At 35.9% G+C, this 27,892-nt stretch overlaps 1 protein-coding gene across 1 annotated transcript; it reads right to left on the bottom strand.

Annotated features, from left to right (window-relative positions):
* Positions 1 to 341: 341 nt before the first annotated feature.
* rnf2 (ring finger protein 2) lies at positions 342 to 27,892 on the bottom strand. Its single transcript, XM_072363512.1, has 9 exons — positions 27,823 to 27,892; positions 11,540 to 11,636; positions 10,357 to 10,517; positions 5,965 to 6,047; positions 5,079 to 5,211; positions 4,888 to 4,987; positions 3,414 to 3,586; positions 2,945 to 3,134; positions 342 to 2,543 (listed from the first exon to the last, which is right to left on the bottom strand). The coding sequence occupies exons 2-9, from the start codon at positions 11,624 to 11,626 to the stop codon at positions 2,442 to 2,444; spliced, it is 1,029 nt and encodes a 342-aa protein (XP_072219613.1). The 5' UTR covers positions 11,627 to 11,636; positions 27,823 to 27,892; the 3' UTR covers positions 342 to 2,441.

Genomic DNA, 27,892 nt, shown 5'->3' with positions numbered 1-27,892 from the left:
TTATTACTTGCAGCAATGAAAACAAAGTCATTTTTCCATTGCTTGGCTAAACAGGTAACGTCACAGGTTTGGTCAGACATTTGTCATTTTAGGAGACAGTGATGATTTTAAGACAGAAATGCATGTTGGAGCACGTAGGTAATGACTATAATGAAATTTAAATTGGGATGGTAATTTTTGTCCCCAATTGAAAAGTTGTCACCAATCAACTGATGTGTATTCCAAAAATGTCCCCAATTTTGGCTTAAGCACACATAAAAATTGCGCATGCAAAATCCAAAAAAAAAAATCTGCTTTTGATATAAGCGGCTACTAGGATAAAGAGCTCAGTCTTTTCAAGGTAAACACACTTAGTTTTATTGTCCAAACAGAAATATGTTGTATACAGTTATACAGTTTCTACACAGACACAAACTGGTACAAAATATGACAAGAGTGATGCATTTTTTCTCTTTCCTAAAGTACAAGAGATAAAAACCTTTAAATCTGTGACAAGTGTTGTGGGTCCAAGTGCCACAATAAAAGATTAACCAAAGACTCTGCATCATATAGAGATAGGTTCACCTTCAACCAACATTTCTAGGAAACCTTAATCTACCTTTGTCTTTTTTTTAACTGAAAATCAATTGATTTGTTGTCTACAAGTTATCTGACACAAATTCTAAAAATCATTTATCATTTCCCCAAAGCCAAAACACGTATATACATACATACACACACGTGTATATATGTATTCAAGTATGTGTGTGTATACACACACACACGTATGTATGTATGTATACATATACATGCAAAACATATATAGAAAATGGATCGTATCAGAGGGTTTATTGGAACATCTGAAGGTCTGCAAATCTCGTTAGTTGGGTTCCTTTTCAACAAAAAAAGAAATGGCTTTGTAGAAAGTTCTGTCAAGAGTGAATACTGTAATGGTCAGTCAAAAAAAACAAAACACACATTATCCCTCTTCCAATAACAAACCGTTTCCTCTCTGTGTTATAAAAGACACTAAAGAACGCCACAGAGAGCGGTCACAGATAACAGAATACAGTTTGTTCCTACAGGTAACAGATCAATAGAACAAAGATCCTCTGTAACAAGTCAGTGATTCCAAATGACCGCATTTTCAGATAAATGCTAAATCCATCCAAAGGTGTTGCCTTAAGGGGATGCGTATACTCTAAGTTGAGTCCTGTTGATCACATAACTGGATTGTACTTCATCAATGGACAGCAGCCTGTAGGCCTGTAGAACACCTTTTAAAGACTACAGAGCAACGTAAAAACTGTGGCTGCAGGTCAAAGCAGCCACATTCTCAGTGTGAATGCACCTTTCAATATTCAACATACTGTGTAATAAATAGCCCATTTGGATCCTATTGAGCACTTTGCTGCAAATGAGACCAATCAAATCTCTGTGTGATGTATATGATCTAATTTAACTGCTGATATAGTTAAGGCCACTGAATACCTCTGGTTTAAATTTAGAAAAAAAAAATATATTGAACAAATTAAAAGTTAGAGATTAAACTGGTTTTCATACATAAATTCATGTGAATTCTAAGCATCTCCAATAGTTATTTCTTTAGACAAGAACAGCCAAATTCAACCAACAAAATCTATCAAACGTTTTTAACTTAAGCGTTCATATTACTAAAATAATCAACTGGTGCTAAGGATTTTATTCTCTTAGTCATGTGATCAAAGAATTATCTGATTATCCACTTGAAGAGAGGTGTAAATGACTTCTTTTCACCAAAGCCTATCACAGACATCTAATGAAGACCTCAGCTAATTGTGTCAGCTTGTGAAGGGTATACGTCTACTTTAAAGTTCAAAATTATGATCTTCTTTACATCATATGGTTCAGATGCAGATGTTTGAAAGCACAGAGACATGTGGTACGTGTTTACAGCGTATTCTGACTTACTGCTTTTGTTTTCTGTCATTGAGAAGACATGAGCAGCCGTCACAGCTCGTCAGTATGTTCAGAAATTGTTGGACAAAGTTTGTCGATGTCTTTACAATAAGCATCATGTTACATAGTGAGATGAAGAACCACTATTACCATGTTTGGGACAGACCACAACATACACGTCTCACTTTTGCTGTGAACAAATGCACCATAATACTGATTTATTCATCCGTTTTTTGTTTGGAAAGCAGCTAATTCACACTAAAGGTGAAATCTACACTCACTGTTCGATGTGCAATCTGCTGCACTGATCTGCTACCACCTACAAAAAGAAAGAAAGAGACAGAGAATACAAAAAGTGTTTCTTTTTACAAGAGTCCTTTTAGGGGTTTAAGTAAACCTCGATTTCTGTCACACACACATATTCCTCTTGTTTGTGTGCAGAGGTGTAGGCGAGTTCATCCGTTTCCTTTCAGGTGCTGAGTGTCTGTATGCATGTGTGTGAATGAGTGTGTTCTTATTCATGTTTACTTGTGTTCTTTAGTGGGGGCAAAGTAGAGCTCCATGGGTTTGTTGACCTTCCAGTACTTTTCGCTGACCAGCTCCAGGGAGAATGAACCATTCAGAACCTATGAACAGAGTTCAACAGTTGAAACAGCTACTTCTACGTTCTCCTGTTCGATTTTCTCATCATCATGGACATTCTTTTTTGCTGTTTCAAAAACTTTAAAGGATATACTACCTGTTCACAGTTACATCATAATACTAGTAGGAAAGGAGACTTGAAAAAAGATTTTCTCCTGTGTTATTCAGTACATGAGTTGATGGGAGTAAATCAACCTAAATATCAACTGGACCACTCTGTTTGCTTTGCTGAGTTTTCAGTGATGACTCAGTGTTTTTGAGCTTAGATTTAAATGTAACTAAATTAATTTTGATGACCTTTTTGAGAAATTCTTCACATGAATCACGATTGTCAGATGTGGTGTACATTTGTCTTTTGTGTGCCTCTTTGCATGCGTGTACTCACAGTGAACTGGTTTCCAGCAGTAGGTATGTAGATGGTGTACTGTTTCTCTGATGCTGCCTCCACATTAACAGGACTGGCCTCAGCATTTCTTCTAAGCTCCTCCAGAGCCAGTCGGACAGCCAAGTATTTAGACAAATGATCCACTGTAGCGTTACCCGATGTCTTAATGTAGCGGGGGACAAACTCCACACTGCATTGATAAAGTCAAGGAATAGGCATTTCAATGGAAAAACATACTAACCATATGTGGTTGCATGTTCTAGGCTAATTTCAACTGTGTTTTAGCAAATGGTCTCTAAGCTTGCCATTTATTTTTAACAATTGTAATTATTCAGGCGAAATAGAGCGGCAGAAGTGTTTATATAATATCGATTTAGTACTGATATTCGGTGTTGGAAGTTTAATAATACCCACTGTGACAAGAAATTGTACAGATGACTCAGGTGTTGTGCTAGCTTTGTGTGGATACCTGTTGTGACCATCATCCTTCTCCATCAAGGTTGGATGAGGCCTAAAAACCAGTTCTATTTCGCTGGCACCCGTATCCATCATGGAGTCCCCACCCCCGTTCTCAGCAGCGTTATCCATGTCCAAACCACTGTCATCACTCATCTTGGTGCGCTTGATGCTTGGGCCTGCCTCCTGGGGAACCACATCAAAGTATACAACTGCTGTTTTTGGTGAGGCAACAGCTGATCTGACTGTAATCATTACACTATAGTACTCATCATCTTTCTATTAGTCAATCCAATAGATTCCCAGGTGAAAATCTCAACTTTGCCACTTTTGTGTTCAGAATAAAAACATGTTAGAATAATTCAATTCAAAATGTAGTAACTGACAGGGTGTGTAATATGAATCAAAATTCCTAGACTGAATGGTAACTGATATATACTGGTCTTTTCTCTTTCTCTGGTATTCCTGGCCTGGTGTCACGGTGCTTGTTATCCCCTCTGTCCTGTCCTCTCAACCCCCAGCCGACCCATCTGGTTCTGCCTGAGGTTTCTTCCTGTTAAAGGTAGTCTTTTTCTCTCCACAGTCGCCTTGTGCACACTCGGGATGGAAGATTGGATGGAAAAGAAGTTTTGATGCTGTCTGTTGGTTTCCTTAGCTTGGCAACTTTTTGAATTAACTCTGCATGAATCTGATTTGATTGGATTATGATTGCATGACAATAAACTGGATTCTCATTGGCTTGAATTAGACTGTATTCTTGAAATGCCTTGAGATGACATTTGTTGTGATTTGGTGCTATATAAATGAAAAAACTGAATCGAATTTTACTGCCCAATTAAATACATTATTGTCCTAATGACAGCGCTTCCAGTTTGAAAATATACTACAGATGATAAATGATTTTAGACTTTTAGGGGTAGTCACTGAAAAATAAGGAATCAAACAGTGAGATTTTGTTGCTATGCAGCTACCCTGATTAACCTGCTGCATTCCCCCCACCACCACCACAAGGTGTCAGTAATGTGTAGAGATGTTAGCTGTCCACCATGAAGCTAAAAAAAGAAAGCCGAAGAGCACTTCATCTCTGCCAGGCTCCAGTACAACAGATCTGGCACTATGAGCTGAGAAGTTTGCTTCTCAAACAGGAGGAAACGTGCAGAGCAAAAGAACACTTCTGTGTGCAACTCCTTCAAAATTAAACTAGAATGATGAGCACAAACTCTTCCATGTACAGCTGGCATGTCATAAGTTTGCCATGACCATGCAAAGCACCCATTTTTCCTGAATGTCGTTTCAGTGTCATGGCAAAGGACACTTCGACATGTGGCCCAGAGAAGTCTGGAGCCGAGCCACCGACCTTCCGATTGTCAGGCACGAGCTACGTCCGAATAAATGACCGGTATGGATCTGAAAAGTCAGAGTAGTCAGTGGTGCACAACGTATTCATTGAAAACATATGTGATTATCTGTGGCACACTAAAACATACCTGGTTACTGTGGACAGAAGCATTGCTACAGTGAGAAGAGTCTCCATTGTCCTCAGCTCCACTACCGTTCTCAACTGTGTGCCTCTTCCCACGCTGCAGTCTGACAAAGTAAGGAAAAGTTCATTTCTCCTGGCAGAGCGACTCTGAACTATGTATTGGCAATGTTTGTGTCTCTTTGTTTGCGTGTTTACCTGGTCATGGCCTGGATCTTCAACCCCTCTTCAATGCTATGGGAAAGGGCATGTTGATTATTGTGTTTGCTAATACGGGCCAAAACTCTCTCCTGGTGGGCTTCATATTCGTCACGGCTGGGATAAATTTTACCTGAAATTGGATAAATGCATCATACGTCTTTACAGATACCAGTTCTCTACTACTCTTTGCCTGAAAAAGTCCTTTATTTTCTAGAAATCAGAACTTAAAATGTGGGTGTTGTCTTGTATTAAGGCACGAAACAGATATATTTGCATTAAATCACATGTTTTTAAGTGGAGAGATTTCAGGTATAACAACAGGATGTTGCTCTATAAGCTGCTGCACCAAGTAATTTATGCTGCGAGGATAGTACAGTGCTCGAGTCAAAAAGCTCTGGGATTATTTGGTTCTAACCAGCAGACGTTTCCGTGAGCTCATTTAATGTGTTTCACTGCCACAGAAGAAATAAATTCAGTGACATGAGTTCACAGGCACTACCTGTAATCTAAAAGACTTACAGCTGTGACACATGATCGCCACGGTAACTCAGTCAGGTGGCTGCTAAATAGTTAGAAACTGAAGTGCTAACAGACATCCAACAGTGCAGAAACTTTAGAAAGCAGCCAAAAGCTTTTAAATGTGGGAAAGAGGGGAAAACAGAAAATACTGACTTCTTATGTTTTCAACTTGTATGTTTAGAATGATCCTAACACGATATGTCATAACATCAGATATTTCAATCTTAGATAATTTCCTTAACAAAAGTACAAAAAACAACAAAAGAAATCTCTTGTATATTACAACACAGCATTTTGAATGATTACAATTAAACAATTGTTCAATATTGATCAAACCTAGTTTATCCTATTTGTAGTTACTTACTAATTAGAGCATCAAAATTTGGGTCTGGACGCAGTGACCTCTTAGACACAAGCTTCTTACGACAGGTAGGACACTCTTTATTACTGCAAGGACAGGAAGGAGCAACAAACATTAAAACAATAGAATGACCTAAAATAATAATGCCACTCTCAAGTGGTAGAGTGCTCGAACATTGTAATAGAAAAATCCTCTGATAGAAACAAGCACAGCACTGTGTTAATGAACTGATGAGTAACAAACATCCTGTAAAGGCCTTCAAATCTAGCTCAGTTTAACAAGGGCGTTATACAATCATCGACCAATCACCATTTCATACAATAATGTGGTCTGTTCATGTTAAACATTCCAAATGGAGTGTGGGAGGATAACAACAATCAAACAGTACACTTCATGCTGATCTCTGAAAGCCTAACGCTTAGTGTATACATCCTGTTCTTGCACACATCGCCTCCCGCCAAAAGCTGGTGTTCTGTGTGCTTTGGTGCCGTTTTGGCTTGTTGTGTACTTTTACATTTAGTAACCTGGCAGATGCTGTGTGAGGGCTGGGTTTGGCAAACAGGTAAAGCTGCAGGGAAGTGTGTGCAAGCAGATCCGTCGATGCAACCCATTGAAACCAAAGCAGTTAAAATCATGAAGAACAGAGCTCGACCTATGAATCAGCCTTAAAAACGTGATCAGCACAGGCATGCTAAGCAGAATAAAGCTGCTGTTATGCTCACAGTACTGGTCATTTTTACTGCCACTTGAGGCATACTGGACTCGCTGCAGTCTTTCACTGCAAAAACATTTAATCAAGACAGACGTGTGAGGGTGCCTAAAAGTTAAAATGCCTACAATGTACACATTTATTTTGTTTCTGTAAGCGAGAATGCACTTTTTACATGTCAGTATAAGTCGCACTTTTTTCATAGTTTGGCTGGTCCTGCGACTTATATATCAAACTATATATAATTGAACATGTTTTTAAATGTTAATTCATACGGACTGACATGAACCAAGGAGTAAACATTACTATCTACAGGGTGCACAGGTGGCTGCTTGAACAACGCCCTGCCGGGAGAGGCTGGTCAATGGTGCATTTACATCTCCACGCCCTGGTGGTTGCCAAGGAGATGAAGAGAAATGACTTTGCAGGCGGCCGTTTCATGCAACGCAACCGCCTCTCTATCAGAGCAGGGACAGAAACTGCCAGCAGACTTCCAAGCCGAGGTCGATAGTTTCCGGGAGTTCATTGAAAAGCGTTGTTCATGGACTGTTCTGTTCTTGGTTTTTGTGAAATAAATTTCTAAATTAGCGCGACTTATATATATTTTTTTCCTCTTCATGACGCATTTTTTAGTCTGGAAAATATGGTAATGTTTATTGAAGCTCAGCCATTTTGTTTATCATCTATCATAAATCTGTAATATTTCATCAGATGGAGGTAAAAAAGAAAATTCTGATTTCTAAAGATCGGCATCGGCCAATAAACACTGCTTAAAGGTAAAGCAGATATGTTTAAACTGTAGTTATGCTTCTTTATGAATTTGGTACTTCCAATGGTATCGGAGCTCAACTGTCTTAGTATTGAAAACTGCAGTGGGTCCAGCACTCCTGAAGCGTTGCTGTAATTGGTTATGGCGCAGTGTTGACGTCAGTTTGTTCATGCAACGCCACAAGCATAATCACAGCTTAAGTGATGAAATCAAACCAGGAAGTGCACAGCATACATTTGGTTAAATCGAAGCTTATGTATGTACACTGAATAGGTTTTAGATGCGGTAAGCACTCTTTTTGTCCATACTGAATATGAGGACATTTCTTTCTGAATCTATTTACACTGACGTGACGGAGATTACTGGGTGGATCAAGCTCTGGAAGCATGTGTCCTTTAATCAGAAGAGAACTGGTTCAGCTCCTAAATTCCCCAGTACACTTGGTTAAGTACCTTTGGGCAAGACACTGAGCAGAGTGTTTAAATGAACCACAGTCACAGCTCGAATAAACCATTAAATTGAGGGATTGTAGCCGCTGTGATGCTGTGGACTGCGTGAAAAAAAATTTAAGACATTCTGCCACTTCCAACTTTCTCTGTGGGAGATTGATGTAAATGTGCTACAGGTTCTATAGTCAAATTCACAGCACAAATGTTAAAGTTACTTGAATGGTGATTTTGTCATATGACACGGATTATAAAATCTGGATCTTAAGAGTGGAAAGAAAAAGTCAGGAAATAAAGTGACCACAAGTTGACAAGTCGTCTTAATTGGCTGATTTTCAATCACAATTTCCGATTCATTCTATGTGGAACTTCAGAGGCTAGTTTAGTGTATACACGCAGTTCAATTCCCAACAATATCATCTGGGTGTTAGAAAAGATGAAGTCTTAATGGATTATTCTATCTTAAAGAGGGAGAGAAGAACCCTTAAGAGGTACCGAGCAAGGAGCTCAGTTTAAGACAGAACAGATACATGATTGTTATTGGTTCTAATCCAACAGATCATGTCGAGAATTTACCAATTTATGAGTTGTCTTTGTGATTCTCGAAATGATCAAAGTCTAAACTAAACTTGTCTTGCCCTTGCTGATCTGTGCATTTTGATAAAAATGTTGCTCCAGAAAGAGCTTCCCTATGCTTTGGGGCCTGCTGCCAGAAATAGCAAAATGGACTTTTTTCACTTGCCTCTCTGTACAAAAACAGAGCTTTCATAGCAAAGAATACATATGTACATACACTATATTGCCAAAAGTATTCACTCACCCATCCAAATAATTCAATTCAAGTGTTCCTATCCCTTCCACGGTCACAGGTGTATAAATTCGAGTAACAAGGCATGCAGACTGCTTCTACAAACATCTGTGAAAGAATGGCTCACTCTCAGGAGCTCAGTGTATTCCAGCGTGGTGCCCTGATAGGATGCCACCTGTGCAACAAGTCCAGTCCTGAAAATGCCTCACTACCACCAAGTGCAATGCTAAGTGTGGGATGCAGTGGTGTAAAGCACCCCACCACTGGATTCTGGAGCAGTGGAGACGCGTTCTCTGGAGTGACCAATCACGCTTGTCCATCTAACAATGGGTTTGGCAGTTGCCAGGGGAACAGTACTTGTCTGACTGTAAAGTTTGGTGGAGGAGGGATTATGGTGTGGGGTTGCTCCTCAGGAGCTGGGCTCGGCCCCTTAGTTCCAGTGAAAGGAACTCTGAATGCTTCAGCAAACCAAAAGATTTTGGACCATTTCATGCTCCCCAGATGGCCCCTTCCTGTTCCAACATGACGAAGAAGCTCCATAAAGACATGGATGAGCCAGTTTGGTGTGGAAGAACTTGACCGGCCTGTACAGAGTCCTGACCTCAACCCGATAGAACATCTTTGGGATGAATTAGAGCGGAGACTGCGAGCCAGGCCTTCTGTCCAACATCAGTGTCTGACCTCACAAATGCGCTTCTGGAAGAATGGTCAAAAATTCCCATAAACACACTCCTAAACCTTGTGGAAAGCTTGCCCAGAAGAGTTGAAGCTGTTATAGCTGCAAAGGGTGGCCAGACGTCATATTAAACTCTGTGGATTAAGAATGGGATGTTACTTAAGTTCATATGTGTGTAAAGGCAGAAGAGTGAATACTTTTGGCAGTATATAGTATGTATGCAGGCATCACTTTTAATTTTTTTCATTTTCATTATCCATCCATCTTCTATACCCGTTTAATCCAATTTTAGGGTCATGTGGGACTGGAGCCTATCCCAGCTGTCATTAGGCGAGAGGCGGGGTTCACCCTGGACGGGTCGCCAGTCCATCACAGGGCCACACAGAGACAAACGAGAGACACACAGCCATGCATACTCACTCTTAGGGACAATTTAGAGTCCCAATTAACCTAGCATGCATGTTTTTGGACGGTGGGAGTACCGGGAGAGAACCCACGCACACACGGGGAGAACATGCAGACTCTACACAGAAAGGCCCCAGCTGGGAGCTGAACCTGGAGTGCTAACCACCACACCACCGTGCAGCCCTCATTTTCAATATACTTCTTTCTTTTTTTTTTTTTCACTTTACCAATTTGTAGTTTTATGTGTACGTCCATTACATAATAAAGCAAAATCCATTGAAATTACAGGTTGTAACACACACACACACACAAAAGGAAAAAAGCCAGGTTGAGGTAAATACTTTTGCAAGCTCATATAAGCACACAAGATGATATTCTGACTTTGGATTTTTAACATGGCGCTCACAAAGATTGAGCTGGCCTGTTTGAACTCCATAAACCAGTTCCCAGCCTAAGCTTTTCTCTGCTCTGGCCCAAGAGTGTTGGCACTACTGTAGCACCAGATTTGTAGCACTGAAACCGCTATTGTGAAAAAAATCCCCAGAGGGATCACCTGACCTCTTCCTCATGTGAAAAACTCACCCAGATCTCAAGGCTGTGATGATGCAATCAGCGCAGAAGCGGTGGAGACATTCTTTGGTTGTCATTGTGTTCTTCAACATGTCGAGACAGATAGGACACATAAGTTCGCTGTGCAAGGACCTGGGAGACACTGCTATTTCCAGTCCGTCTGTTATAGCTTCCTGTGAGCACCAAACAGATCAAGATGTAGGTTAGCACACACTCAGGTATCTGTCATTTGTGCAGTTCACAGGGTGACACAGTAAGGTCCTAAAAATAAATGACCACGACAGTGGGAGAGCAGTGATTTTGGATATTGTTAATATTCATGTTACATAATCAGAGCTCCTAAGGATAATCAACATGTTTTATGAAAAATGTGCCGATGTTCATGAACTTTCATAAAATTCAACTTGGTAGTATTTATGTACTTTCCGCCCCACCTAAAAGCCTTACATTAATCCGGTGCGCCTTATGTGTGCATCGTATTCCAAAATCTGTCACTGATACCGTGATTTTGAATTTACCGCGGGGAGCGCAGAGCATTCATCGGGGCATTAAGCCCCCTCCGCATTACTCATCGCTCTCCCTTTGCGCCGTCACGTTCACTTTTGCCGCGCTTCGGTGTGAATCCAGGATCAGGGCGAAGATTGTACCGAGCTCGTACTTAGCGATTGAATCGTGTCATTAATGCTTTTGCCCATGTCCCAGTCAGAGCCTGTTCTTCAGTCTGAGATGGGTGATGCAGACCGATGTGCAGTTTATAAGTTTATAAAGTGTAAAAACCACCGACGATGTTGTCCTTGACCGTCGGACCATTTCCCGCTGACACAGGGATGTAATACATACACGACGTGTGCTGGCAGCGATAAACCAATCAGAGAACAGTAGGTAATACTACGCCTTATAATCAGGTGCTCCTTATAGTGTAGAAAATACGGTAATCTTGCAAACAGCCATTTTCCTTCGAAGAGCATTTATAACTACAGCTAATTTGAAGGCGCTGTATGCGCCACACTCTGCTGGTATTCAAAAATCCCTTTTGTTCATCTTTAGTCAAACATAAAAATAACTCATGTATTTCAGATAATTCAGCTGATAATTATAAGTCTTATATTAGAAATATGTGACTGTTTAAATATGTTATCAAAATGAATAAAATCAAAGTGATGTTGGTAAGAAATTGATGCGACATAACTGTTACCTGTGGTGTTCTCTGTAGTTCATAGAGACTAAGTTCCCAGGTCTTACTGAGGGGCTGAACCCCATTGGTCTGAACTGTCTGAGTCATCACTGCAATACTGAAACAGAAAAAATGAAATATTTTCATAGAAATGTAAATAGAATGTCGTTATTACCTCAATTATTAGTAGAAATCTTTGTTTTTAAATGGGCTACATTTTTGCAACTTTACAGTCAAAACATTTTACGATATGTATTTCATTTTCACAAGTTACCGCTTAAAAAGATTAGCTGAACAATACATACACACAGACACACACATACATATATACACTGCTCAAAAAATAAAGGGAACACCTAAACAACACAATGTAACTCCAAGTCAGTCACGCTTCTGTGGAATCAACCTGTCCAGTTAGGAAGCAACACTGACTGTGAATCAGTTTCACCTGCTGCTGTGCTAATGGAACAGACAACAGGTGGAAATGAGAGGCAGTTAGCAAGACAACCCTATAAAGGACTGGTTCTGCAGGTGGTGACCACAGACCGTGTTCATCCTTTCTGGCTGATGTTTCGGTCTCTTTTGCATTTTGTCAGAGCTCTCACCCCTAGAGGTAGCATGAGGCGGTGTCTACAACCCAAGAAGTTGCTGAGGTAGTGCAGCTCATCCAGGATGGAACATCATTGCATCTGTGGCAAGAAGGTTTGCTGTGTCTCCCAGCACAGAGTCCAGAGCATGGAGGAGATACCAGGAGACGGGCCAGAACATCAGGAGACGGGCCAGAACACCAGGAGACGGGCCTGAAACACCAGGAGACGGGCCTGAAACACCAGGAGACGGGCCAGGACACCAGGAGACGGGCCAGAACACCAGGAGACGGGCCAGGACACCAGGAGACGGGCCAGGACACCAGGAGACGGGCCAGGACACCAGGAGACGGGCCTGAACACCAGGAGACGGGCCAGAACACCAGGAGACGGGCCAGGACACCAGGAGACGGGCCAGGACACGGGCCAGAACACCAGGAGACGGGCCAGAACACCAGGAGACGGGCCAGGACACCAGGAGACGGGCCAGGACACCAGGAGACGGGCCAGAACACCAGGAGACGGGCCAGGACACCAGGAGACGGGCCAGGACACCAGGAGACGGGCCTGAAACACCAGGAGACGGGCCTGAAACACCAGGAGACGGGCCAGAAACACCAGGAGACGGGCCAGAACACCAGGAGACGGGCCTGAAACACCAGGAGACGGGCCTGAAACACCAGGAGACGGGCCAGGACACCAGGAGACGGGCCAGAACACCAGGAGACGGGCCTGAAACACCAGGAGACGGGCCAGGACACCAGGAGACGGGCCTGAAACGCCAGGAGACGGGCCAGAACACCAGGAGACGGGCCAGAACACCAGGAGACGGGCCTGAAACGCCAGGAGACGGGCCTGAACACCAGGAGACGGGCCTGAAACGCCAGGAGACGGGCCAGAACACCAGGAGACGGGCCAGAACACCAGGAGACGGGCCAGGACACCAGGAGACGGGCCAGAACACCAGGAGACGGGCCTGAAACACCAGGAGACGGGCCAGAACACCAGGAGATGGGCCAGAACACCAGGAGACGGGCCAGAACACCAGGAGACGGGCCAGGACACCAGGAGACGGTCCTGAAACACCAGGAGACGGGCCAGTCAAACTGTCAGAAACAGACTCCATGAGGGTGGTATGAGGGCCCGACGTCTACAAGTGAGGCTTGTGCTGACAGCCCAACACCATGCAGGGCGACTGGCGTTTGCCAGAGAACACAAAGATTGGCAGATTCGCCATTGGCGCCCTGTGTTCTTCACGGATAGGAGCAGGTTCACACTGAGCACATGTGACAGATGTGTCAGAGTCTGGAGACGCCGTGGAGAACGCTCTGCTGCCTGCAACATCCTCCAGCAGGACTGCTTTGGCGTGGGTCAGTAATGGTGTGGGGAGGCATTTCTTTGGAGGGCTGCAGTGAGGTACCCTGACTGCCATTAGGTACCGGGATGAGATCCTCAGACCCGTTGTGAGACCATATCCTGGTGCAGTGGGCCCTGGGTTCCTTCTGATGCACGACAATGCTAACCTTCATGTGGCTGAAGTGTGTCAGCAGTTCCTGCATGATGAAGGCACTGATGCTGTGGACTGGCCTGCCTGTTCCCCAGACCTGACTCGTTCCATCCACCAACACCACGGACTGTCCAGGAGTTGACTGACGCTTTAATCCAGGTCTGGGAGGAGATCCCTCAGGAGAACATCCGCCGCCTCATCAGGAGCATGCCCAGGCGTTGTAGGGAGGTCCTACAGGCAGGTGGAGGCCACACACACTACTGAGCCTCATTTTGACTTGTCTTGAGGAATTTCCACTCAAGTTGGATCAGCCTGTAATGTGATTTTCCACTTTTATTTTGAGTAGGATTCCAAATCCAGACCTCCATGGGATAATAATTTAGATTTACATTGATCACTTTGTTATTTTGTTCTCAACGCATTCCACTATGTAATGAAACATGAATTTCAACTGGAATATTTCATTCATTGAGAGATAGAAAGTGTTATTTTAGTGTTCCCTTCATTTTTTTGAGCAGTGTGTGTGTGTGTATATATATATGTACATATATATATATATATATATATATATATACACACACACACATACATACATATACACACATACACATATATACATATATATATACATATACACATATATACATATATACATGTACATACACATATATACACACACACACACACACTTGCATACATATATGTATGTATACACTATGCCATGCCGTTCAGGAAATTAATCTTTGAATATGTGGCGGGAAACTCTGCATATATTGAATGAAACGTGACTGTTCGTGGCAGACCTACTACAACAGGCCAGGCAGCCGTTTATCGGGCCAACCTCAGGCTCAGCATGCCTTCAACCTCTCAGGAGTGCCCCAAAACAGTCTGTGTGCAATCTCCACCCATAAACAAAGGGCCCAAGACACAAGATGTCGGAATAGCTAGGCTTTCTTTAAAACTACGAGGGCTCTTATAGTGCATATCAAAATATAGATCATATTCTCTATCTTAGTGCAGCTACAATGAGCCCTGGAAACAGGGCATCTGCTTCATAAAAAAAGCAGAACTATCAACGGAACACCATGCTGTGTGTAGAGGTCTGTATGCTTAGTTGGATATAGGTTTCAGTTGATTTAATGAAGATAAAACGTAATGGCACTGCGCTCCGACACGGCCCTTCTCCGGCACTGGAGAAGATGCTGCAGTTACAGGGATATTGTGAACTGAAAGAGAAGCTCTTCACATGTTGTTTAGATACAATAAGGATCACCCACACTCATAGACCAATGCAGGCTGAATATTTAGTTTAGTATTGAATGTATTTGACGATCAGCGACATCGTCAGCTTTGGACACATTACTGATAAACGGCTGCCTGGCCTGTTGTAGTAGGTCTGCCGCGAACTTCTTCGCCAGAAGAACGGCATTGGGCAGGGGTATCGGGAGGATTTTGGCCACTTACACGCATTTGCCAGTGTGTTAATGATGTCCTCATTGTTTAATATTCCTGCTACGAGATTCCGAGCAGACTGACTCATTGTCATTCACTTGTTGCTACAATATCCACACAAGATGGCCGCAGGCATTACCGTGAAGGCTGACGTCAGTCACGTTTCATTCAATATATGCAGAGTTTCCCGCCACATATTCAAAGTTTCATTCAATATATTCAAGGTTTACTCCATATATTCACGTTTCATTCAATATATTCAAGGTTTACTCCATATATTCAAGTTTCATTCAATATATTCAAGGTTTACTCCACATATTCAAAGTTTCATTGAATATATTCAAGGTTCATTCAATATATTCAAGGTTCACTCCATATATTCAAGTTTCATTTAATATATTCAAGGTTTACTCCACATATTCAAAGTTTAATTGAATATATTCAAGGTTCATTCAATATATTCAAGGTTCACTCCATATATTCAAGTTTCATTTAATATATTCAAGGTTTACTCCATATATTCACGTTTCATTCAATATATTCAAGGTTTACTCCATATATTCAAGTTTCATTCAATATATTCAAGGTTCACTCCATATATTCAAGTTTCATTTAATATATTCAAGGTTTACTCCACATATTCAAAGTTTCATTGAATATATTCAAGGTTCATTCAATATATTCAAGGTTTACTCCACATATTCAAAGTTTCATTGAATATATTCAAGGTTCATTCAATATATTCAAGGTTCACTCCATATATTCAAGTTTCATTTAATATATTCAAGGTTTACTCCACATATTCAAAGTTTCATTGAATATATTCAAGGTTCATTCAATATATTCAAGGTTTACTCCACATATTCAAAGTTTCATTGAATATATTCAAGGTTCATTCAATATATTCAAGGTTCACTCCATATATTCAAGTTTCATTTAATATATTCAAGGTTTACTCCACATATTCAAAGTTTCATTGAATATATTCAAGGTTCACTCCATATATTCAAGTTTCATTCAATATATTCAAGGTTTACTCCATATATTCAAGGTTTACTCCATATATTCAAGTTCCATTCAATATATTCAAGGTTTACTCCATATATTCAAGTTTCATTCAATATATTCAAGGTTTACTCCACATATTCAAGTTTCATTTAATATATTCAAGGTTTACTCCATATATTCAAGTTTCATTTAATATATTCAAGGTTTACTCCATATATTCAAGTTTCATTCAATATATTCAAGTTTCATTCAATATATTCAAGGTTCATTTAATATATTCAAGGTTCACGCCATATATTCAAGTTCCATTCAATATATTCAAGGTTCACTTCATATATTCAAGTTTCATTCAATATATTCAAGGTTTACTCCATATATTCAAGTTCCATTCAATATATTCAAGGTTCACTTCATATATTCAAGTTTCATTCAATATATTCAAGGTTCACGCCATATATTCAAGTTCCATTCAATATATTCAAGGTTCACGCCATATATTCAAGTTTCATTCAATATATTCAAGTTTCATTTAATATATTCAAGGTTCACGCCATATATTCAAGGTTCACGCCATATATTCAAGTTTCATTCAATATATTCAAGTTTCATTCAATATATTCAAGGTTCATTTAATATATTCAAGGTTCACGCCATATATTCAAGTTCCATTCAATATATTCAAGGTTCACTCCATATATTCAAGTTTCATTCAATATATTCAAGGTTTACTCCATATATTCAAGTTTCATTCAATATATTCAAGGTTCACTCCATATATTCAAGTTTCATTTAATATATTCAAGGCTCACGCCATATATTCAAGTTTCATTCAATATATTCAAGGTTCACGCCATATATTCAAGTTTCATTTAATATATTCAAGGTTCACGCCATATATTCAAGTTCCATTCAATATATTCAAGGTTCACGCCATATATTCAAGTTTCATTTAATATATTCAAGGTTCACTCCATATATTCAAGTTTCATTCAATATATTCAAGGTTCACTCCATATATTCAAGTTTCATTTAATATATTCAAGGCTCACGCCATATATTCAAGTTTCATTCAATATATTCAAGGTTCACGCCATATATTCAAGTTTCATTTAATATATTCAAGGTTCACGCCATATATTCAAGTTCCATTCAATATATTCAAGTTCCATTCAATATATTCAAGGTTTACTCCATATATTCAAGTTTCATTCAATATATTCAAGGTTCACTCCATATATTCAAATTCCATTCAATATATTCAAGGTTCACTCCATATATTCAAGTTTCATTTAATATATTCAAGGTTTACTCCACATATTCAAAGTTTCATTGAATATATTCAAGTTTCATTCAATATATTCAAGGTTTACTCCATATATTCAAGTTTCATTCAATATATTCAAGGTTTACTCCATATATTCAAGTTCCATTCAATATATTCAAGGTTTACTCCATATATTCAAGTTTCATTCAATATATTCAAGGTTCACTCCATATATTCAAGTTTCATTTAATATATTCAAGGTTTACTCCATATATTCAAGTTTCATTTAATATATTCAAGGTTTACTGCATATATTCAAGTTTCATTTAATATATTCAAGGTTTACTCCATATATTCAAGTTTCATTCAATATATTCAAGGTTCACGCCATATATTCAAGTTCCATTCAATATATTCAAGGTTCACTCCATATATTGAAGTTTCATTCAATATATTCAAGGTTCACTCCATATATTCAAGTTTCATTTAATATATTCAAGGTTTACTCCATATATTCAAGTTTCATTCAATATATTCAAGGTTCACTCCATATATTCAAGTTTCATTCAATATATTCAAGGTTCACTCCATATATTCAAGTTTCATTTAATATATTCAAGGTTTACTCCATATATTCAAGTTTCATTCAATATATTCAAGGTTCACTCCATATATTCAAGTTTCATTCAATATATTCAAGGTTCACTCCATATATTCAAGTTTCATTTAATATAGTCAAGGTTCACGCCATATATTCAAGTTGCATTTAATATATTCAAGGTTTACTCAATATATTCAAGGTTTACTCCATATATTCAAGTTTCATTTAATATATTCAAGGTTTACTCCATATATTCAAGTTTCATTTAATATATTCAAGGTTTACTCCATATATTCAAGTTTCATTCAATATATTCAAGGCTCACGCCATATATTCAAGTTTCATTTAATATAGTCAAGGTTCACGCCATATATTCAAGTTCCATTCAATATATTCAAGGTTCACTCCATATATTGAAGTTTCATTCAATATATTCAAGGTTCACTCCATATATTCAAGTTTCATTTAATATATTCAAGGTTTACTCCATATATTCAAGTTTCATTCAATATATTCAAGGTTCACTCCATATATTCAAGTTTCATTCAATATATTCAAGGTTCACTCCATATATTCAAGTTTCATTTAATATAGTCAAGGTTCACGCCATATATTCAAGTTTCATTTAATATATTCAAGGTTTACTCAATATATTCAAGGTTTACTCCATATATTCAAGTTTCATTTAATATATTCAAGGTTTACTCCATATATTCAAGTTTCATTCAATATATTCAAGGTTCACGCCATATATTCAAGTTCCATTCAATATATTCAAGGTTCATTCCATATATTCAAGTTTCATTCAATATATTCAAGGTTCCCGCCATATATTCAAGTTCCATTCAATATATTCAAGGTTCACTCCATATATTCAAGTTTCATTTAATATATTCAAGGTTTACTCCATATATTCAAGTTTCATTTAATATATTCAAGGTTTACTCCATATATTCAAGTTTCATTCAATATATTCAAGGTTCACGCCATATATTCAAGTTCCATTCAATATATTCAAGGTTCACGCCATATATTCAAGTTTCATTCAATATATTCAAGGTTCACGCCATATATTCAAGTTTCATTCAATATATTCAAGGTTCATTTAATATATTCAAGGTTCACGCCATATATTCAAGTTCCATTCAATATATTCAAGGTTCACTCCATATATTCAAGTTTCATTCAATATATTCAAGGTTTACTCCATATATTCAAGTTTCATTCAATATATTCAAGGTTCACTCCATATATTCAAGTTTCATTCAATATATTCAAGGTTCATTCCATATATTCAAGTTTCATTCAATATATTCAAGGTTCACGCCATATATTCAAGTTTCATTCAATATATTCAAGGTTCACGCCATATATTCAAGTTCCATTCAATATATTCAAGGTTCACTCCATATATTCAAGTTTCATTCAATATATTCAAGGTTTACTCCATATATTCAAGTTTCATTCAATATATTCAAGGTTCACGCCATATATTCAAGTTTCATTCAATATATTCAAGGTTCACGCCATATATTCAAGTTCCATTCAATATATTCAAGGTTCACGCCATATATTCAAGTTCCATTCAGTATATTCAAGGTTTACTCCATATATTCAAGTTTCATTCAATATATTCAAGGTTCACTCCATATATTCAAGTTCCATTCAATATATTCAAGGTTCACTCCATATATTCAAGTTTCATTCAATATATTCAAGGTTCATTCCATATATTCAACTTTCATTCAATATATTCAAGGTTCACGCCATATATTCAAGTTTCATTTAATATATTCAAGGTTTACTCCATATATTCAAGTTTCATTCAATATATTCAAGGTTTACTCCATATATTCAAGTTTCATTCAATATATTCAAGGCTCACGCCATATATTCAAGTTCCATTCAATATATTCAAGGTTTACTCCATATATTCAAGTTTCATTCAATATATTCAAGGTTTACTCCATATATTCAAGTTTCATTCAATATATTCAAGGCTCACGCCATATATTCAAGTTCCATTCAATATATTCAAGGTTTACTCCATATATTCAAGTTTCATTCAATATATTCAAGGTTTACTCCATATATTCAAGTTTCATTCAATATATTCAAGGCTCACGCCATATATTCAAGTTCCATTCAATATATTCAAGGTTTACTCCATATATTCAAGTTTCATTCAATATATTCAAGGTTTACTCCATATATATTCAAGTTTCATTTAATATATTCAAGGTTTACTCCATATATTCAAGTTTCATTCAATATATTCAAGGTTCACGCCATATATTCAAGTTCCATTCAATATATTCAAGGTTCACGCCATATATTCAAGTTTCATTCAATATATTCAAGGTTCACGCCATATATTCAAGTTTCATTCAATATATTCAAGGTTCACGCCATATATTCAAGTTCCATTCAATATATTCAAGGTTCACTCCATATATTCAAGTTTCATTCAATATATTCAAGGTTTGCTCCATATATTCAAGTTTCATTTAATATATTCAAGGTTTACTCCATATATTCAAGTTTCATTCAATATATTCAAGGTTCACGCCATATATTCAAGTTCCATTCAATATATTCAAGGTTCACTCCATATATTCAAGTTTCATTCAATATATTCAAGGTTTACTCCATATATTCAAGTTTCATTTAATATATTCAAGGTTTACTCCATATATTCAAGTTTCATTTAATATATTCAAGGTTTACTCCATATATTCAAGTTTCATTCAATATATTCAAGGTTTACTCCATATATTCAAGTTTCATTTAATATATTCAAGGTTTACTCCATATATTCAAGTTTCATTCAATATATTCAAGGTTCACGCCATATATTCAAGTTCCATTCAATATATTCAAGGTTCACGCCATATATTCAAGTTTCATTCAATATATTCAAGGTTCACGCCATATATTCAAGTTTCATTCAATATATTCAAGGTTCACGCCATATATTCAAGTTCCATTCAATATATTCAAGGTTCACTCCATATATTCAAGTTTCATTCAATATATTCAAGGTTTACTCCATATATTCAAGTTCCATTTAATATATTCAAGGTTTACTCCATATATTCAAGTTTCATTTAATATATTCAAGGTTTACTCCATATATTCAAGTTTCATTCAATATATTCAAGGTTCACGCCATATATTCAAGTTTCATTCAATATATTCAAGGTTCACGCCATATATTCAAGTTTCATTCAATATATTCAAGGTTCACGCCATATATTCAAGTTTCATTCAATATATTCAAGGTTCATTTAATATATTCAAGGTTCAAGCCATATATTCAAGTTCCATTCAATATATTCAAGGTTCACTCCATATATTCAAGTTTCATTCAATATATTCAAGTTTCATTCAATATATTCAAGGTTCACTCCATATATTCAAGTTTCATTCAATATATTCAAGGTTCACGCCATATATTCAAGTTTCATTCAATATATTCAAGGTTCACTCCATATATTCAAGTTCCATTCAATATATTCAAGGTTCACTCCATATATTCAAGTTTCATTCAATATATTCAAGGTTTACTCCATATATTCAAGTTTCATTCAATATATTCAAGGTTCACGCCATATATTCAAGTTTCATTCAATATATTCAAGGCTCACGCCATATATTCAAGTTTCATTCAATATATTCAAGGTTTACTCCATATATTCAAGTTTCATTCAATATATTCAAGGTTTACGCCATATATTCAAGTTTCATTCAATATATTCAAGGCTCACGCCATATATTCAAGTTTCATTCAATATATTCAAGGTTGACGCCATATATTCAAGTTTCATTTAATATATTCAAGGTTCACGCCATATATTCAAGTTTCATTTAATATATTCAAGGTTTACTCCATATATTCAAGTTTCATTTAATATATTCAAGGATTACTCCATATATTCAAGTTTCATTCAATATATTCAAGGTTCACTCCATATATTCAAGTTCCATTCAATATATTCAAGGTTCACGCCATATATTCAAGTTCCATTCAATATATTCAAGGTTCACTCCATATATTCAAGTTTCATTCAATATATTCAAGGTTTACTCCATATATTCAAGTTTCATTCAATATATTCAAGGTTCACTCCATATATTCAAGTTTCATTTAATATATTCAAGTTTCATTTAATATATTCAAGGTTTACTCCATATATTCAAGGTTTACTCCATATATTCAAGTTCCATTCAATATATTCAAGGTTCACTCCATATATTCAAGTTTCATTCAATATATGAGGTTTACTCCATATATTCAAGTTTCATTCAATATATTCAAGGTTCACTCCATATATTCAAGTTTCATTCAATATATGCAGAGTTTCCCGCCACATATTCAAAGTTTCATTGAATATATTCAAGGTTCACTCCATATATTCAAGTTTCATTCAATATATTCAAGGTTCACGCCATATATTCAAGTTCCATTCAATATATTCAAGGTTTACTCCATATATTCAAGTTTCATTCAATATATTCAAGGTTCACGCCATATATTCAAGTTGCATTTAATATATTCAAGGTTCACGCCATATATTCAAGTTCCATTCAATATATTCAAGGTTCACTCCATATATTCAAGTTTCATTCAATATATTCAAGGTTTACTCCATATATTCAAGTTTCATTCAATATATTCAAGGTTCACTCCATATATTCAAGTTTCATTTAATATATTCAAGGTTTACTCCATATATTCAAGTTTCATTTAATATATTCAAGGTTTACTCCATATATTCAAGGTTTACTCCATATATTCAAGTTCCATTCAATATATTCAAGGTTCACGCCATATATTCAAGTTTCATTCAATATATTCAAGGTTCATTTAATATATTCAAGGTTCAAGCCATATATTCAAGTTCCATTCAATATATTCAAGGTTCACTCCATATATTCAAGTTTCATTCAATATATTCAAGTTTCATTCAATATATTCAAGGTTCACTCCATATATTCAAGTTTCATTCAATATATTCAAGGTTCACGCCATATATTCAAGTTTCATTCAATATATTCAAGGTTCACTCCATATATTCAAGTTCCATTCAATATATTCAAGGTTCACTCCATATATTCAAGTTTCATTCAATATATTCAAGGTTTACTCCATATATTCAAGTTTCATTCAATATATTCAAGGTTCACGCCATATATTCAAGTTTCATTCAATATATTCAAGGCTCACGCCATATATTCAAGTTTCATTCAATATATTCAAGGTTTACTCCATATATTCAAGTTTCATTCAATATATTCAAGGTTTACGCCATATATTCAAGTTTCATTCAATATATTCAAGGCTCACGCCATATATTCAAGTTTCATTCAATATATTCAAGGTTGACGCCATATATTCAAGTTTCATTTAATATATTCAAGGTTCACGCCATATATTCAAGTTTCATTTAATATATTCAAGATTTACTCCATATATTCAAGTTTCATTCAATATATTCAAGGTTCACTCCATATATTCAAGTTCCATTCAATATATTCAAGGTTCACGCCATATATTCAAGTTCCATTCAATATATTCAAGGTTCACTCCATATATTCAAGTTTCATTCAATATATTCAAGGTTTACTCCATATATTCAAGTTTCATTCAATATATTCAAGGTTCACTCCATATATTCAAGTTTCATTTAATATATTCAAGTTTCATTTAATATATTCAAGGTTTACTCCATATATTCAAGGTTTACTCCATATATTCAAGTTCCATTCAATATATTCAAGGTTCACTCCATATATTCAAGTTTCATTCAATATGAGGTTTACTCCATATATTCAAGTTTCATTCAATATATTCAAGGTTCACTCCATATATTCAAGTTTCATTCAATATATGCAGAGTTTCCCGCCACATATTCAAAGTTTCATTGAATATATTCAAGGTTCACTCCATATATTCAAGTTTCATTCAATATATTCAAGGTTCATTCCATATATTCAACTTTCATTCAATATATTCAAGGTTCACGCCATATATTCAAGTTTCATTTAATATATTCAAGGTTTACTCCATATATTCAAGTTTCATTCAATATATTCAAGGTTTACTCCATATATTCAAGTTTCATTCAATATATTCAAGGTTCACGCCATATATTCAAGTTTCATTCAATATATTCAAGGTTCACGCCATGTATTCAAGTTCCATTCAATATATTCAAGGTTCACTCCATATATTCAAGTTTCATTCAATATATTCAAGGTTTACTCCATATATTCAAGTTTCATTCAATATATTCAAGTTTCATTTAATATATTCAAGGTTTACTCCATATATTCAAGTTTCATTTAATATATTCAAGGTTTACTCCATATATTCAAGTTTCATTCAATATATTCAAGGTTCACGCCATATATTCAAGTTTCATTCAATACATTCAAGGTTCACGCCATATATTCAAGTTTCATTTAATATATTCAAGGTTCACGCCATATATTCAAGTTCCATTCAATATATTCAAGGTTCACGCCATATATTCAAGTTCCATTCAATATATTCAAGGTTTACTCCATATATTCAAGTTTCATTCAATATATTCAAGGTTCACGCCATATATTCAAGTTTCATTTAATATATTCAAGGTTTACTCCATATATTCAAGTTTCATTCAATATATTCAAGGTTCACGCCATATATTCAAGTTCCATTCAATATATTCAAGGTTCACTCCATATATTCAAGTTTCATTCAATATATTCAAGGTTTACTCCATATATTCAAGTTTCATTCAATATATTCAAGGTTTACTCCATATATTCAAGTTTCATTCAATATATTCAAGGTTCACTCCATATATTCAAGTTTCATTTAATATATTCAAGGTTTACTCCATATATTCAAGTTTCATTTAATATATTCAAGGTTTACTCCATATATTCAAGGTTTACTCCATATATTCAAGTTTCATTTAATATATTCAAGTTTCATTTAATATATTCAAGGTTTACTCAATATATTCAAGGTTCACTCCATATATTCAAGTTTCATTTAATATATTCAAGGTTTACTCCATATATTCAAGTTTCATTTAATATATTCAAGTTTCATTTAATATATTCAAGGTTTACTCCATATATTCAAGGTTTACTCCATATATTCAAGTTCCATTCAATATATTCAAGGTTCACTCCATATATTCAAGTTTCATTCAATATATTCAAGGTTTACTCCATATATTCAAGTTTCATTCAATATATTCAAGGTTCACTCCATATATTCAAGTTTCATTTAATATAGTCAAGGTTTACTCCATATATTCAAGTTTCATTCAATATATTCAAGGTTCACGCCATATATTCAAGGTTCACGCCATATATTCAAGTTTCATTCAATATATTCAAGGTTCAGGCCATATATTCAAGTTTCATTTAATATATTCAAGGTTCACGCCATATATTCAAGTTCCATTCAATATATTCAAGGTTCACGCCATATATTCAAGTTCCATTCAATATATTCAAGGTTCACTCCATATATTCAAGTTTCATTCAATATATTCAAGTTTCATTTAATATATTCAAGGTTCACGCCATATATTCAAGTTCCATTCAATATATTCAAGGTTCACTCCATATATTCAAGTTTCATTCAATATATTCAAGGTTCACGCCATATATTCAAGTTTCATTCAATATATTCAAGGTTCACGCCATATATTCAAGTTTCATTTAATATATTCAAGGTTCACGCCATATATTCAAGTTTCATTCAATATATTCAAGGTTCACGCCATATATTCAAGTTTCATTCAATATATTCAAGGTTCATTTAATATATTCAAGGTTCACGCCATATATTCAAGTTCCATTCAATATATTCAAGGTTCACTCCATATATTCAAGTTTCATTCAATATATTCAAGGTTTACTCCATATATTCAAGTTTCATTCAATATATTCAAGGTTCACTCCATATATTCAAGTTTCATTTAATATAGTCAAGGTTTACTCCATATATTCAAGTTTCATTTAATATATTCAAGGTTTACTCCATATATTCAAGTTTCATTTAATATAGTCAAGGTTCACGCCATATATTCAAGTTTCATTCTATATATTCAAGGTTCACGCCATATATTCAAGTTTCATTTAATATATTCAAGGTTCACGCCATATATTCAAGTTCCATTCAATATATTCAAGGTTCACGCCATATATTCAAGTTCCATTCAATATATTCAAGGTTTACTCCATATATTCAAGTTTCTTTCAATATATTCAAGGTTCACTCCATATATTCAAGTTCCATTCAATATATTCAAGGTTCACGCCATATATTCAAGTTTCATTCAATATATTCAAGGTTCACTCCATATATTCAAGTTTCATTCAATATATTCAAGGTTCACTCCATATATTCAAGTTCCATTCAATATATTCAAGGTTCACTCCATATATTCAAGTTTCATTCAATATATTCAAGGTTCACTCCATATATTCAAGTTTCATTCAATATATTCAAGGTTCACGCCATATATTCAAGTTCCATTCAATATATTCAAGGTTCACGCCATATATTCAAGTTTCATTCAATATATTCAAGGTTCACTCCATATATTCAAGTTTCATTCAATATATTCAAGGTTCACTCCATATATTCAAGTTTCATTCAATATATTCAAGGTTCACTCCATATATTCAAGTTTCATTCAATATATTCAAGGTTCACTCCATATATTCAAGTTTCATTCAATATATTCAAGGTTCACGCCATATATTCAAGTTTCATTTAATATATTCTAGGTTCACTCCATATATTCAACTTTCATTTAATATATTCAAGGTTCACACCATATATTCAAGTTCCATTCAATATATTCAAGGTTCACTCCATATATTCAAGTTTCATTCAATATATTCAAGGTTCACGCCATATATTCAAGTTTCATTCAATATATTCAAGGTTCACGCCATATATTCAAGTTTCATTCAATATATTCAAGGTTTACTCCATATATTCAAGTTTCATTCAATATATTCAAAGATTAATTCAATATATTAAAGGTTCACTCCATATATTCAAAGATTAATTTCCTGAACGGCATGTTATAATACACACGTATATAAATATATATACATACACATATATACATTTGTCTATCTTTAACAAATTTGCGCATCTTTTTCAAGACATGTAAAATTGTCAATGAAAAACAAAACTGAGTTATGAACATGTTTTCTTCTATCTAAATATATATATCAATAAACAAAACCAAATGTGCTGTAAAGACGGATTCTAACTCCATGAAAGTTCACTGCTATCCTTCACATTTAAACAGCTTCACGCGCAAGCACAAAGACGGGTGTATAAACAGATAATTTCAGATAATGCTCCAGTTCTTGATATTAGTATTTGCATTTTGCGACTAACAGAGTGACCCCGCGCACACATTTTAAGGGGGAACCCTGTGGGTTTAAGCTAATGCTACCTTTCTACCACATATGCTACTGTAGCTATTATTCTGAACGCTAACACTCAGGGTATAATAAGCCCATGATGTAACATCTAAGTAGACAACAAAGAATGTACAGACCAGGAAATTACTTGACTCGGTTCCAAAAAGATAGTACAAACCGAGACACAATGACCAAATAATGTTGAATAGTGTGAAGCAGCAGTAAATATACTTTGTTGCTAACAGGAAACAAACAACAACAGATAAAGAGCCGACGCGCAGATCCTTCGATGGAAGCTATGTGCCTTTTCAACCTTAATTGCTACATTTAAACGAATGGAAACTCTTTTATTAACTATAACTGATTAAATAATTGAGGCACAAAAATAAAACCACAGAAGCTTGCATAAAATATTATTGTATCTGTACTTACATGTTTAGTTGTTAGTTGTGGGCCCACCTAGCCAACGCGTTTAGGTGAAAGCAATATGGCTGACGCAATG

The sequence above is a fragment of the Leuresthes tenuis genome, unplaced genomic scaffold, assembly GCF_036924035.1.
Source record: "Leuresthes tenuis unplaced genomic scaffold, fLeuTen1.0.hap1 SCAF_14, whole genome shotgun sequence".
NCBI classification, from domain to species: Eukaryota; Metazoa; Chordata; class Actinopteri; order Atheriniformes; family Atherinopsidae; genus Leuresthes; species Leuresthes tenuis.
This window is presented reverse-complemented; position numbering and strand designations above follow the sequence as displayed.

Coding starts and splice junctions, on each gene's coding strand:
- rnf2 (XM_072363512.1), bottom strand. CDS start 11,626: ATGACTCAGACAGTTCAGACCAATGGGGTTCAGCCCCTCAGTAAGACC. Junction 6,048..10,356: donor ATCACAGCCTTGAGATCTGG/GTGAGTTTTTCA, acceptor CTGTCCTTGCAG/TAATAAAGAGTGTCCTACCT. Junction 3,587..4,887: donor CTTCTGTCCACAGTAACCAG/GTATGTTTTAGT, acceptor GTGGTTCCCCAG/GAGGCAGGCCCAAGCATCAA.